Source organism: Otolemur garnettii, unplaced genomic scaffold, assembly GCF_000181295.1.
Source record: "Otolemur garnettii isolate 467f Iridium unplaced genomic scaffold, OtoGar3 scaffold00074, whole genome shotgun sequence".
Classification (NCBI taxonomy): domain Eukaryota; kingdom Metazoa; phylum Chordata; class Mammalia; order Primates; family Galagidae; genus Otolemur; species Otolemur garnettii.
Window position 1 is genome coordinate 2,526,978 of NW_003852469.1, and position 13,566 is coordinate 2,540,543.

The 13,566-nt window shown below is 49.2% G+C and overlaps 1 protein-coding gene across 2 annotated transcripts in view; it reads left to right on the plus strand.

The window, feature by feature from the left end:
- ZNF395 (zinc finger protein 395) overlaps nucleotides 1-13,566 on the plus strand; it is a 42,892-nt gene that overhangs the window by 24,298 nt on the left and 5,028 nt on the right. For both annotated transcript variants that reach the window (XM_023515580.1, XM_023515579.1), the window contains exons 2-7: nucleotides 2,309-2,563; nucleotides 3,514-3,746; nucleotides 6,854-6,963; nucleotides 10,746-10,981; nucleotides 11,447-11,547; nucleotides 12,280-12,595. In XM_023515580.1, coding sequence (XP_023371348.1) covers nucleotides 2,321-2,563; nucleotides 3,514-3,746; nucleotides 6,854-6,963; nucleotides 10,746-10,981; nucleotides 11,447-11,547; nucleotides 12,280-12,595 — 1,239 coding nt within the window. In that variant the 5' untranslated portion in view covers nucleotides 2,309-2,320. The remainder of the gene's footprint in view (nucleotides 1-2,308; nucleotides 2,564-3,513; nucleotides 3,747-6,853; nucleotides 6,964-10,745; nucleotides 10,982-11,446; nucleotides 11,548-12,279; nucleotides 12,596-13,566) is intronic.

Genomic DNA, 13,566 nt, shown 5'->3' on the forward strand with positions numbered 1-13,566 from the left:
GAGTTGGAGGTTGCTGTGAGCTGTGACGCCACGGCACCCCGCCCAGGGGGACAGCTTGAGGCTCTGTAAAAAAAAAAAAAAAAAAATTAATATTTGGGAGTACCATCAAACAAATAAAGGAGCGTTTCAGTGTGGAATTCTGGCTGGTTAAGAGAGAAACAGTTGAAGGCAGACATGTGAGAACCAGCCGGAAGAGGGCAGGTTCAGCAACTTGATGCAAATCCAGCAGGCTTCGTAAGGTGCAGGCTCCCCAGATAGAAAGCAAAAAGCATTTTAAAAATTCAAACAACGAAAAGAGTTAACAAAAAACAGGATTTGATCACCAAACATTCCAGGAGGCGCCATCTGAAGTCTGTGAGCCCAGGAATTTTGCAGAAACTACTCTTTCTTCATTTTCAGTGGTAAAAACCCCAAACTTCCTGCTCTGGAAAGTGGGGGTGGCCACTGTTTTATTTTTTATTTTTGGCCAAGAAAAGCATAGCCTCTTTTGTTGGGTTGGTGCTGCCCTCTGATGTTGCCATGCGGCACTGCGGCTTCACCGCTAGGTCCTATCAGAGCAGTTAAACAGAGTGGGAAGCTCTGATTCTAGCCTGAGCTTCAGGGTCAAAGGCAGGTAGGTTCCTGGGTCTTTACAATGATTTTGCTTGCGTATACGTTTTTTGTGCATGTAGTGGTAGAGAACCTACTCATTACTGTCTCCTCTCTTTTTATTGTTACAATGATGCTTTCTGAGTCATTGTTGTGTATGATGTCACCAGACACCTGGCCAGCATCTCTGCCTCCAGGCCGTGGCTCCTGACTCTTCCCCAGCTTTTCTTTGCTTTCTAGGGAACTCAGGGTGGGGATTCTGTGGGATTAGATTCTCACCTTTGCAGCTCTGAGTAAAATGTTCGTGAAAATCAGTACTTTACCCCTTTCCTTAAGATTTGCAGCTTTAGGATCTGTTGAAATTCTTTGTGCCATTCCTGTTTTGCAATTGTGGCGATGTCAGCCAGCATATCTTGCTGGGATGGTTGGGAAGGAGGGTCCAGGAGATGGTATGGGACCCGATCAAAGCCCTGAGGCACTTTTAGAGGGGAGTATAAAGTAAAAAGGTTTATAGAACTGTGCAAAGACAGTTTGAACTGAGAGCTGTGTTGACAGGTGTCTTCTTGATGTGAGCGAGACCAAGGGAGGGGGTGGGGGCAGGGAGACGCTGAATGAGCTTAACAGACTGGGAGGCATTAGCCTGGCAGGGAAGCCGGCACTGGAGTGGAAAGCTGGCATTTTATGCCCATACATGCCCATCCCTCAGTGGAATATTAACTGAATGAGTGAATGGGAGCAAATGGAGCACCTGGAACAGCAGAGATGAGGGGTGAGGCGCTGTGCTCTGCGGGAGAAGGGCAGTGGGAGCTTGCAAAGTGCAGGGTTGGCGTCTCCCCTTTCCGCCAGCAGAGCTGGGCCTGGGAGCAGGGGCAGCCTGGATGCCTGCTAGGATCCATTCTGAGAGCCCTAAAAGACACGTACATTCTCAGTGTTAGTTCTTCAAGTGTGAGATCCCGAGAGTATCCTGGTTTGTTTCTATGGCTCGTCACAGTTTGAAGCTAACTGAGCTCGAGTGCCTGTGTGTACCCAGCAAGATCAGGTCCAGGATGTCCACCCAGGGAAGCCGTGGGTGATGTGTGTGTGTGTGCAGAGGTTCAGCTCGGGCTGCTCACTGCAGGCAGGGCCGTTTAGACGATACAGCCGTTGGGTGCAATAATAAGGGATTTGTTAAATTAGCAATGTTGCGTTCACCTAAGAAAATACTACTTGGCTTCTAAATGTGAGCTTATAGGGTAACTTTTAATGTGATTGGAAAACTTGCATGGGTAAGTGAAAATTCGGTTTACCCAATGAAGATCCCATTTTTATGTAAATAAAAGTACATAACTACGTGGTGCTTAGAAGCAAGGACTGCCCTGTAGGGTGAGTGGGGATCTCTGGGACGCCGCAGGTTCGTGAATGATTTGTTTTCTACATGCCTATCAGAATTTCCTAAATGTCCTTCTAGGAATGGATAGTACTTGTGTAAAAAAGAGAAATGGTAACAGTTACTTTAAGATAGTTCATTTATTTTATTTTATTTATTTTTTTGCAATTTTTGGCAGGGCTGGGTTTGAACCCGCCACCTCTGGTATATGGGGCTGGTACCCTGCTCCATTGAGCCACAGGAGCCTTTTAATGGACACCCACCGGCTCTTGCTGTGTGGGGGCCTCCATTCTAAAGGCTTCCTGATTCTTCCAGTGACAGACACAGGACTCAGTGTCCCCTTTCCTCCCGCAGGAGAGCAGCAGCATGGCCAGCGTGCTGTCCCGGCGCCTTGGGAAGCGGTCCCTCCTGGGAGCCCGGGTGTTGGGACCCAGTGCCTCCGATGGGGCGTCAGGGCCTGTCCCACCCTCAGAGCCCCTGCTGGAGGGGGCTGCACCCCAGCCTTTCTTGGCCTCTGAGGACACTGCCTGCCAGGAGCAGCCCAGGGAGGTTCTCAAGGCTCCCTGCACCTCAGGCCTTCACCAGATGGCTTTTCAGCCTGGGCAGAAGGTAGGTTGATCCCAGTGTGCACAGGTGTCGGGAGGCTTGGTGCTGGCAGGCCAGGGGTGCCCAGGTGATAGGCCGGAAGCTTTCTTTGCACTGGTTTGAGTAGCTTTGCACTGCCTAAGAGAAGGTGTTGTCACCAGCAGGTCTAGGCCCCTGCAAGGCCGTGTTGTCTGTGGGAGAAGGTGGCAGGACATGGCACCTGACGTTCTGGGCTTTGGCCTGCTTGAAAGCTCAGCTGGAAGCACGGCTGTAATTCAGTTTCTTTTAGTCTTCCTTGGTTTGTGACACTACAAAACAGGGGAAGGGACCGCAGGCTCACGAGAGTCAGAGGAGATGGCGTCTTGAATTATATTGATGTTGTTTTCAAGAGCTGAAGATGTTCGTTTAGTCGGGAATCAGGGCAGATCTCCATTTCTAGTGCCCCTTCCCCTATGTCAGGGTTGCCTGATGTCACTAGATCCGGGTACATGGAGCTTTCCTTCCATTGCCTTCTCAAGCACCCACAAATAGGGGCTCTACCCTCTGCCCCCCATTTGCCCCCCAGGCCTCTCTTCTCCTGAGGGAAGGTGACCTCTAGCTTCTAGGTACCCCCCTAGAGAGGGGTCAGCCTGTCCCCACCTCTCCTAGCTTGTCCCCAGGTAGACTCAGAATCCTCTGGGGGACAAATGCAGGCCTGAGCAATTCAGGGCAACAGGTGGGCACTGGCAGTACAGTCACTACCGAGGAGAGAGGCAGGGCAAGTGGTCAGGATGGTGGACACGGTCCAGGCTCAGGAAATCGCAGAAACTGACTGTCTTGCAGTCCAGAGAGTTTATAAGGACTTATTTTGGGGAAGAATCAGTAACCAGGAGCATCTGCTTGAGTGGAGGATGAGAGAGAGCACAGTGTGGGTAGATGAGGACTTGGGGGTGGGACTCACCGTGCTGACTGCTGCCACCGTTCCTCTGCCCCAGGTTTATGTGTGGTACTTGGGCCAGGAGTGCCCAGGTCTGGTGGAGCAGCACAGCTGGGCAGAGGACCAGGTGACCGTTTGGCTGTTGGACCAGAAGTTACAGATCTGCTGCAAAGCAGAGGAAGTGTGGCTGGCGGAGCTGCAGGGCCCCAATCCCCAGGTGCCAGCGCCAGAGAACGGAGAGCAGGCCCCGGCCTATAGGCCTGTCTCCAGGAACATCGACGTCCCAAAGAGGTTTGTTGGTTTTGAAAGCTGTGTAGGTGGTGAGGTCTGAGGGTGTGGGCTGCCTTGGGATGGGGAAGGAGTGTGGGGGTCCTAGGTGTCCAGGTACCAAGATACTGACCAGTGTGGAACAGAGAAGGGGCATCCTTTTCTTCTTATGGCTAACAGATCTTTGGTTCAGTGAAAGGCTATTTTTTTTTCCCTCCTTCACACTTAAATTTAAATGAGTACAGAGACAGGGAAGAAATGGCCTAGATTGGGAGTCAACAGATTTCGTTTGAGTGGGCCAGACAGTAAATAATTTAAGCCTGTGTGCCAAACAGTCTCCATCACAGCTGCTCAGTTCTGCTGTGGTAGTGTTAGAACAGTGTAGCAGAGATACAGCAACACATGGGCCCCAATAAAACTTTATTTATGGGCCGGGTACTATGGTCATGACTTTAATCCCAGGACTTTGAGAGTCCAGCAGTATGAGATCAGCCTGGGCAATGTAGTAAGACCCATCCTCTACAAAGTTATTTTTAAAAAGTTAGCTGGGAGTAGTGGCACATGACCTGTAATAGAGTTGCTACTTGGGAGGCTGAGGTGGGACAGCTTGAGCCTGGGAGTTTGAGGCTGCAGTGACAGAGGAAGATACTGTCTCTCTCTTTTTTTTTTTTTTTTTGAGACAGAGCCTTAAGTTACCCCCTGGGTAGAGTGCTGTGGCATCACAGCTCACAGCAACCTCCAACTCTTGGGCTCAAGTGAGTCTCCTGCCTTTGCCTCCCAAGTAGCTGGGACCACAGGCGCTTACCACAATGCCTGGCTATTTTTTGGTTGCAGCCATCATTGTTGTTTGGTGGGCTGGGCTGGATTCAAACCCACCACCTTAGGTGTATGTGGCTGACGCCTTAGCCACTTGAGCCACGGGTGCCGAGCTGATACTGTCTTTTGTAAAAACAAAAAGCAAACCAAAAAGCCTCAAGGAGGTCTCTCTCACTCCTTGCTGAGCTTGGCCAGGCGTGGTGGCTCAGGCCTATAATCCCAGCACTTTGGGAGGCCAAGTGGGTCACCTGAGCTCAAGAGTTCAAGACCAGCCTGAGCAAGTATGAGACCCTATTTCTACTAAAAGTAGAAAAAACTAGCCAGGTGTTATGGTGGGTGCCTGTAGTCTCATCTACTTGGGAGACTGAGGAGAAAGGGTTGCTTAAACCCAGGAGTTTGAGTGGCACTCTAAGGCAACAGAGTGAGACTCTGTCTCAAACAAACAAAACCAAAAAAATCTTATGGACTCTTCAAATTTCAGTTTTACGTAATTTTCATGTGTCACAAGTCAAGATATAATATTCTTCTATTGATTTTTAAAAACCATTTAAAAATATGAAACCCTTCTTAGCTCACAGGTTATACAAAGACAAGCAGCAGGCTACATTTGGACCACATTCCCCAAAATGCAGACCCCTGGTTTAAATATTCAAAACCATGGGTGCTGAATGAAGAGTATATATTTCTCTTTGGAATTTTATGATTTGACTTTTCTCTGGTAATGGATCTTAATTTCTATATCATACTTTCTGTGTGCATTGATCTTTTGAGATTTAAGAAGAAAATCTGCTCATTGACCTGGTCTTATATGTAACACACACAAGCAGTTAAACCCTGTTCCACCTCTTTCCTCGTCGGTGGGGGCTCCTGTTATTGGCAGTAGACCCAGTGTTCTTTTTTGAGACAGAGTATTTCTCTGTCACCCTCAGTAGAGTGCCATGGGTCTTAGCTCACAGCAACCTCAAATTCTTGGGGCCTAAGCAATCCTTTTACCTCAGGCAGCCCGCCGTAACACCCAGCTAGTTTTTGTTTGTTTGTTTTGTTTTGTTGCTGGTCTTGAACTCCTGAGCTAAGGCAAACCTGCCTCGGCTTCCTGGAGTGTGAGCATTACAGGTGTGAGCCACTGTGCCTGGCAGACCCACTGGTTTGAGACCATGTCAGAGCAACAATATTTGTGATTCTGTATTCAGTGGAATGCTGGCAAATAATTTTTCTATTCTACGGAAATGAATATTCAAAGATCATACAAAAATAAGAATGCTAACATATTTAATGTATTAATTAATAGTCTTGCATTAGCTGCCTCAAACCCAAGTTATATACTTTTTTTTTTTTTTATTTTAAGAGACAGAGTCTCACTTTGTTGTCATCGGTAGAGTGCTATGGCATCCCAGCTCACAGCAACCTCCAGCTCTTGGGCTTATGCCATTCTCTTGCCTCAGCCTCCCAGGTAGCTGGGACTATAGGTGCCCGCCACAATGCCTGGCTATTTTTTTGTTGCTGTTTGGCCAGGGTTGGGTTTGAACCTGCCATCCTCGGTATATGGGGCCAGTGCCCTACTCACTGAGCCACAGGCGCCGCCCCCAAGTTGTATACTTTAATAGACATGAATTATAAAGAATGAACTAATATAGTTGTTTGAAATAGACTGGGTAGAAGTTTATTTCAGACTAACTTTTCCCAGTACCTTAGCATTAATGTACAGATAGCTCTAACTTTGCTTTCAAATAACATAACTGTATATGGATTTTTAAAAATTACATGTAAAATCTTACGGAACTCTGCTGTACAAAGCATTGAGATTTGCTCATTGGTTTGCTCAACAGGTTCTGTTGACATTCGATAGCTGTCAGGATGCCTTATCTCATTCTTCCTGGGGGAGTGGAGAAAGAAATAGGGTAGGGTAATTTTTCCCTCTTAAATTGAGATGTAAGACGGGAAAGGAGGTAATTGTTGTGCTTTTGAATTCCAGTGGGGGTCCTTCATCCCCATGCTTTATTTCATTGTTTTGACTCTTCTCTTTCCCCCTAATAACCTGCAAAGTTAGGAAGGACAATCGGGGAGAATGATGCTGCCTCAGAGTGTCTGCAGGGGGTGGGTTTGACCAATACCACAAGCATCTTTCAGAATGAGTATTTCTTGCAGAGTGAGTGAAGAGTGAGCTGAGCCCTTGAGCACACATTAGCTGATTGGAGTGGGGGCTTGGAAGGGACCATCCAGAGCATGAAATGATCACATGTGGTGCCTTGTTCTGTGGGGACTGTGGACCCACCATCCCAGGAAATAACTTTTTCCATTCACCTGTTTGAATCTAGGAAGTCCGATGCCGTGGAAATGGATGAGATGATGGCAGCCATGGTGCTAACATCCCTGTCCTGTAGCCCTGTTGTGCAGAGCCCTCCTGGGGCCGAGGTCAACTTCTCTGGTGAGCAAACTGGGCCTAACTGGGTTCTAGGTGTGGCAAGGAACCGTGACTGACATCTTCACCACTGAGCAGCTAATCGCCAAAGTCACCAGCCTGACATTGCAAATAGGTTTCTGGAGATGCTTCTCCCTGGCTCCTTAGACTGGCTGAGTGCCTTGAGTTAGATGCTTCCGTTCTTTTTCCTCAGTTTCATCATCCAGGGAGAAGCTTCCTGGTGCACTGTGAAGATGATTGAGCACAGGACCCACAGAACTTACACAAGAGTAAGTTCTTCCGTGGGAGTGAGTGCAGCACGTTGGTGGGGGCCAGAATGAGGCCAACAGAGCCATATCTAGTTCACAGAGGGGACCTGCACCAAAGGGTCTTCTAGTGGCCTCAGAAAGTTCACGCGCCCAGTTCCAAGTCCCCAGTTCAGCCTTGCAAATCAGCATGGGCCTACAGGGCAAAGACTTGAAATAAATGAGCTAAAGTCTAAAATAAACCTAATTGCTTAAAAAAAACCGGTGGTATAACATCAAGGCAAATTTATAAAGTAAAAGAAAATTCTTATAGTTGCAACCCCCTTATCCATAGTATGAAGGGAAGAACAGTTGCTGGGTATTAGTAGTTTGACTAATAGTGAACTTGATCGTGAACTTGATTTTTTAAAAAAAATTTGTTATAGGGCTGGCCTACCTTACTCCCAGGGAAGAACTTTTTCATTGGTGAGACCTAACTGAATTGCAAGCCATTTGAAAGCATGTAGGAAAACATGGAGTTGGCTCTAAGCACATACCAGGAGAAAAGTGGCCTTTATAAGTAACCCTTATAAGTAATCTCCCTAGGTACAAAGTAAGGATAGCTGAGTGAAAGCAAACTTACTTGACTCAAAGCCTGTCATTAATGTCTAGGTTACTAGACAAAGCTATCGTACTATGAGGACACCTAGCGGTGAAGCCTAGTATTGCATGCCTGCTCTATTAGCCTGGCAAAATGGGAGGAGGACAGTGTCAATTTTAAGTCCTCAGGAAATTTTATGAGTTTAGGAGACCTGGGAGGTTGGGTCAACAGGAGGAAGAACTATGAAAGTGTCTTAAAGAAAGGAAGTGATTGACTCCATTCCCCATGAGGAGTGTATGTATATGCATGTGTGTATAATGACGTGTATGCACCCGTGCATACCAACATATATGCATCTCACTGACGATATACCATGATCTTGACATCTTAATTCCATTTCCTTTTTTTTTTTTTTTGAGACAGAGTCCCTCTTTATCACCTTGAGTAGAGTGCCATGGCGTCATAGCCCACAGCAACCTCAAATTATCGGGCTCAAGCAATTCTCTTGCCTCTACCTCCCGAGTAGCTGGGACTCCAGGCACCCACCCCAATACCCAGCTATTTTTTGGAGATGAGGTCTCGCTCTTGCTCAGGCTGGTCTTGAACCGGTAAGCTCAGGCAAGCCACCTGCTTCAGCCTCCCAGAGTGCTAGGATTACAAGCATGAGCCACCTTGTCTGGCCTCTTAATTCAATTTTCAAGAATAATTTTCATTGTCTGTTAAAGATGCTTTTTGTGACAGTATATTCTTCATGATTTTATGTTGAAGTCAGTGGAAAAAATAAGGCTTCCTTGGCAGCTAATTATCTTGAAGTGTTCTGCAAACAAAAACCTTACTCAAATCATGGATAGTGTTTGCACAAAAGCTACTGACTCCCTTGGGTTTCTGTATTGTTAGGATGGTTGTGGGTGTGTGTTTGTGTGTATGTAGAGAACAGAGGGGACGATAAATATTTCTTAAAAGCTCACTTGTAAACTGTCAGCACTATGCATCTACTTTGTTTTCATGGTATAGAATATGAATGTATTCTCTTTGCCCTAGAAAATCTTATCAAAGATGGAGTAACTTATAAATTAACTTACAACTTTTACAGGTAACTTTTTGCTTTGTTTTATTGCTTCTGTAGCCCTGTCAAAATTTGCCATATAGGTTTTATGCATTTGGGCCGTTTGGAGTCATCTCTATGGAGAAGAATGCGGTGTTTGTAGGGTCTGTTGGTGGTGGACCTGCCCTTTGTCCTTGGGTCCTGATCGTCCTGGATGTAGTGATGTAGGATTTGGTCCCTACCCTTCTCTCCCTGATAGGTTTCCTGAGAGGATGTGCCTGGGCCTTTGCTGGGTTGGCCTTTTGGATGATTCTTGAGTTCTGCCCTGCATGTCTGTCCTGTGTTAAGGTCATGTGTATCTACAGTAACACCTTGGTTCCCAGGAAGGGAAACTGACAGCTTTGAGACTTGACAGTGATATTTGGGGAGGGAAGAAGAATTCTTCCTCCATCCCATTCTGTTTAGGTGGGCTTTTCCTAGAGTGTGAGATTTAAGGAGCACCTGGATTAGGAGTGTGGGAAGCGGGGAGCATGTTCTAGGTGTAGAGATTAGCATAGAAACAGCTAGGATTTCTGAGCATGAGGAGAAAGGTCAGTCCTTAGAATTTTATTCTGGCCACAAGGGATGTGGAAGTGGATCTTGGAATCTGGGATTAGGAGGCTTAGTGGAACACCCATGTTGAGAGTTGGGGGTGTGGTTTTTGAGGACATGTAGTTTTTTTCCATCCCTTGGTTGGTATTTCCATGTATTAGAATTTCAGGTTCTCCTTTACTATAAGTTAACCTAGATTGATGGCCTAGGCATAGAAGAGTTTGGCGTGGGCCTGAGCAGCCTGCTGAAGGAGTCCACTACTAAGGAGTCCACTACTCAGCCATTAAACGAAATAATATCTTTTGCAGCAACTTGGATGGAAATGGAGGCCATTTTCCTAAGTGAAGTAACCCAGGAACCAAAAACCCAAATACCTAATGTTCTTGCTTAGAAGTGTGTGAGCTAAGCAGCGGGTGTACAGGGTTACACAGAGTGACATGGTAGACATTGGAGTGGGTTGGAAAATTACCCGTTGGGCGTAGCGTATACTATTTAGGACACATTTGCATGAAAAGCCATGTACAGTTTATCCACGTAACAAAAAAACCATTTGTGCCTCCTAAATCTATCAAAATAAACAAAAGAAAAATCCCCTGATGATCCTCCGTGCCTCCTGCCCCCCTCTTCCTGTTCAGGTGTGCTCGGGGAGCAGGTAGCTGCATCAGAGCTGTGCCAGGTGCAAGGCCCTTCTGTTACCTGCAGATTGTTGGAATTGCTCGCAGAGCTGGTCTTTCCTCCAGAGGTGCTTCTCTGAATACAGCATGATCCATCTCGGCTGCAGCAGCTCTGGGAGACGTTGCTGTGAGCTGTGAGGTCTGACAGAGTGGCCTGGGTCTCAATGATCGAAGGGCATTTTTCAAGAAAGTTGGCCAGGAAGCCTGTCCTATTGAGCCATTGCTCTGGAAGTGCCTGTTTGCACCCAGGCCTGGTGGGCAGGAATAACTCTGCCCCTCCCTCCTTTTATTTAACATATAAAGTGAGAAATGAATTTTTGGTTAGCTGGCCCAGGCCAGGTTCCAACCCACTGGCCCCATTGCCTGTGGCCAGCGCTCTAACCACTGAGCTACGGGTGTAGACTGAGAAATGAATTTTAATTAGTGTCTCTTTCCGTGAACAAAATGAAGTTACAGTGTGTTTCTGTTGGTCAGTGATGACCTGTGTGGCTGTGGCGGGAAATGTCCGCCCAGGGCAGAGCCTTGGACATTGCTGCGGTGAGTGGCCCTGTGCCCCATGTTCTCCCTATGTTTGCCGAAGCTCAGAGGGAGAGGGTTTTGGTTGTTTCCTTTTTGGGCCTGGGGACAATCCTGTCATCTCTCTGCCCGGCCAGCTTCCCGCGCAGCCTGCGACCCGTGGAAGGAGAGCGGCGACGTGTCGGACAGTGGCAGCAGCACCACCAGCGGGCACTGGAGCGGGAGCAGCGGCATCTCCACCCCCTCGCCTCCCCACCCCCAGGCCAGCCCCAAGTATTTGGGGGATGCCTTTGGTTCTCCCCAAACTGATCATGGCTTTGAGACCGATCCTGACCCTTTCCTGTTGGATGAACCAGCTCCACGAAAAAGAAAGGTACTCGACAGTGGTGTGAGCCGGGGCTGCACAGGGCGCGGCCGTGCCAGGGAGGGGGCCCCACAGGCCCTAGTGTTCTGGGTGCCCCCCCATTTTGTTTTTCATTTGCTGCTTCTGTTACCTGCTGATTTGCCCAAGAGCTGCTGCTGCCTCCTCTCTAATGGCAGTTCCTTTGCTTTTAACCTCTGCCCTGACCCCTGCCCTCTGTCCTGCACTCCGCCAGAAGCCCATAGGCATGGTGGGGTCTTAGCAGCACCCAGCACTGCTTCTGGCCTCTAGGACCCTCTCTTGGGTCGGGGCTTTCTGGCTCCTGTTGTCAGTTTCTCTGGTCCCAGGAAACCTCTTCCCCAGAGGCAGTTGTGGGGTTGGGCAGAGGACAGCGGCCAGCTCGAGTCCCTGCTGGGAAAGGACTGTGGAGGGGTGAGAAGAACACATCCCGGATACCCGATCTCGCTTTTCCCCTAGAACTCGGTGAAGGTGATGTACAAGTGCCTGTGGCCCAGCTGTGGCAAAGTTCTGCGTTCCATCGTGGGCATCAAGCGACACGTCAAGGCCCTCCACCTGGGGTAGGTCTGGAGCCCGGGCCTCGGGCCGGGGGACCTTCCTTTCAGGTGTTCCTCTGCCCTGCTGACTCTCCATGACCCCTGGCCCCCATCCCCAAAGGCTGCCCAGGAAATGCTGTGCGAAGACACCATGTAGTTCCTATTCCTGGCCTCGTCAGGAGGACGCTTTGGAGGGCGTCCTCCGGGTTGGCAGGAAGGGACCTCTGCCCCTTTTGTGGACGTGTCTTCTTGCCTCACTGTAGGAAGCACATGCTTTAGTTCTGGGCAGAAACAGTAATTGGGTTAAATCCCTGGGGACACTCCGTTGCCAAGATGTGTAGTGGCCAAGCACCGCACCTGCCTCCCTGCAGGGCCTCGCTCTAGGCAGAGTGAGCGTGCAGGGTGTGCGTGCAGAGCGTGCCAGGAGCTGACTCACAGCTCCAGCAGGGAGCATCGCTGCAGGCAGGTGCGGCCCAGAGAAGGCTTGCGGTGGCTCAGAGCTGGATACCTCCTGCTGGAGGAGGGGTTGGCACATGTTCTGGGAAAGCACAAGCCTGAGGTGCCAGGGAAGCAATTTCTGTTGATGTACAGCCTGTAATCCCCGTGCCACGTGTCAGGAGTGGGGCTTCTGGGTCCCTTCTCTGACTTTCTGGGTGGCCCCGAGCAGTCACTCCCCTGCCCTGTCATGCTGCAGTCTCCCCAGCTCTGACCTGGGGCAGCCAGCCCTGGTGACTCCTTTGTCCCCCTCATACTCAGGGACACTGTGGACTCTGACCAGTTTAAGCGGGAGGAGGATTTCTACTACACAGAGGTGCAGATGAAGGAAGAACCCGCTGCTGCTGCTGCTGCTGCTGCTGCTGCTCTGGGCGCCCCCGCCCCTGGGACTCCTGCTACGGAAGCAGCTCCCACCCCCAGCGTGACCAGCCCGCCCCTTGCTGCTCTCCCTCCGCCGCCCAAAGCCCAGACTTCCGGCCCAGAACACCCTGGCCCAGAGTCCTCCCTGCCCTCTGGGGCTCTCAGCAAGTCGGCTCCAGGGTCCTTCTGGCACATTCAGGCTGACCACGCATACCAGGTAAGGGCTCAGCCTCACATCCGACTTGTCCCCGGCCAGCCTGACCACAGGCTGTTGGCCACCCTGATTGAGGGCTGAGCCTTTTGGCCGGATTGCTAATCTCTTCTACAAAGCAGGAAAAGGAAACTGATTTCATACTCAGTAAATGTGGGAATTCCCAGAGTTCTACATTGGTGGCTGTTGTGAGGGGTCACTGGAAATCAAGCTGACGCCCTCGGTGACCAGGTCGATGATGTGACCTGGGGAATTGTTCCATCCCTGGTTATGAGCGGGATGGATTAGTGTAGCTGGGCTTCCCAGAGTGAATCTCTAGAATCCCATTACATCAATGAGCAGTCCAGCACCCTTGCTTTGAGTACCGGTTACGTGTCAAGCACCTGGCCACAGCTTTTCAGACAGAATTAGACTTAGTCCCTGTCCTTGTAGAGTGGGTGGGTGGTTTAGCCGGACAGAGAAATGAGCATGCAGATATGGTTAAAACAATAATAGTAATAAACTAGTAAACTCCAGTACTGTTCACTAGAGGCGTGAGAAAGTGCTGTGGGTATAGGAGGAACCAAGCTGTGGTGTCTGTGGTTGGGACAGTTGTCACAGAGAGGGTGACATTTAGGGTGGTTTTCAGTGTACACAGTAGGTACTCAATGAATGTGCAGCCTGTTGTGTGTCAGCTCTTGTTACAATCCTTGTGTGTCTACAGCTTGGCTTTAGCAACCTTTAGGCCCATGTGCAGGTTAGGGATTAGAAGATAGTGCCCTCAGTGGGAAAGCCTTCACAGACCCAGCCGGCTCTCCTTACCTGAATGAGGGGCCACCTAGCTATTTTAGGTTTGGCCAACTTCTAGCTCTGCCTGACCCTGCGAGGCCTGGACAGTATGGCTGGCGTTTTCATAAGTAGACCAAACCCCAGACATCCACGAGCACGTTGGTCTTTACCTGTAGTTGCCTGGCACACCCCATCTTTTTTTTTTTTTT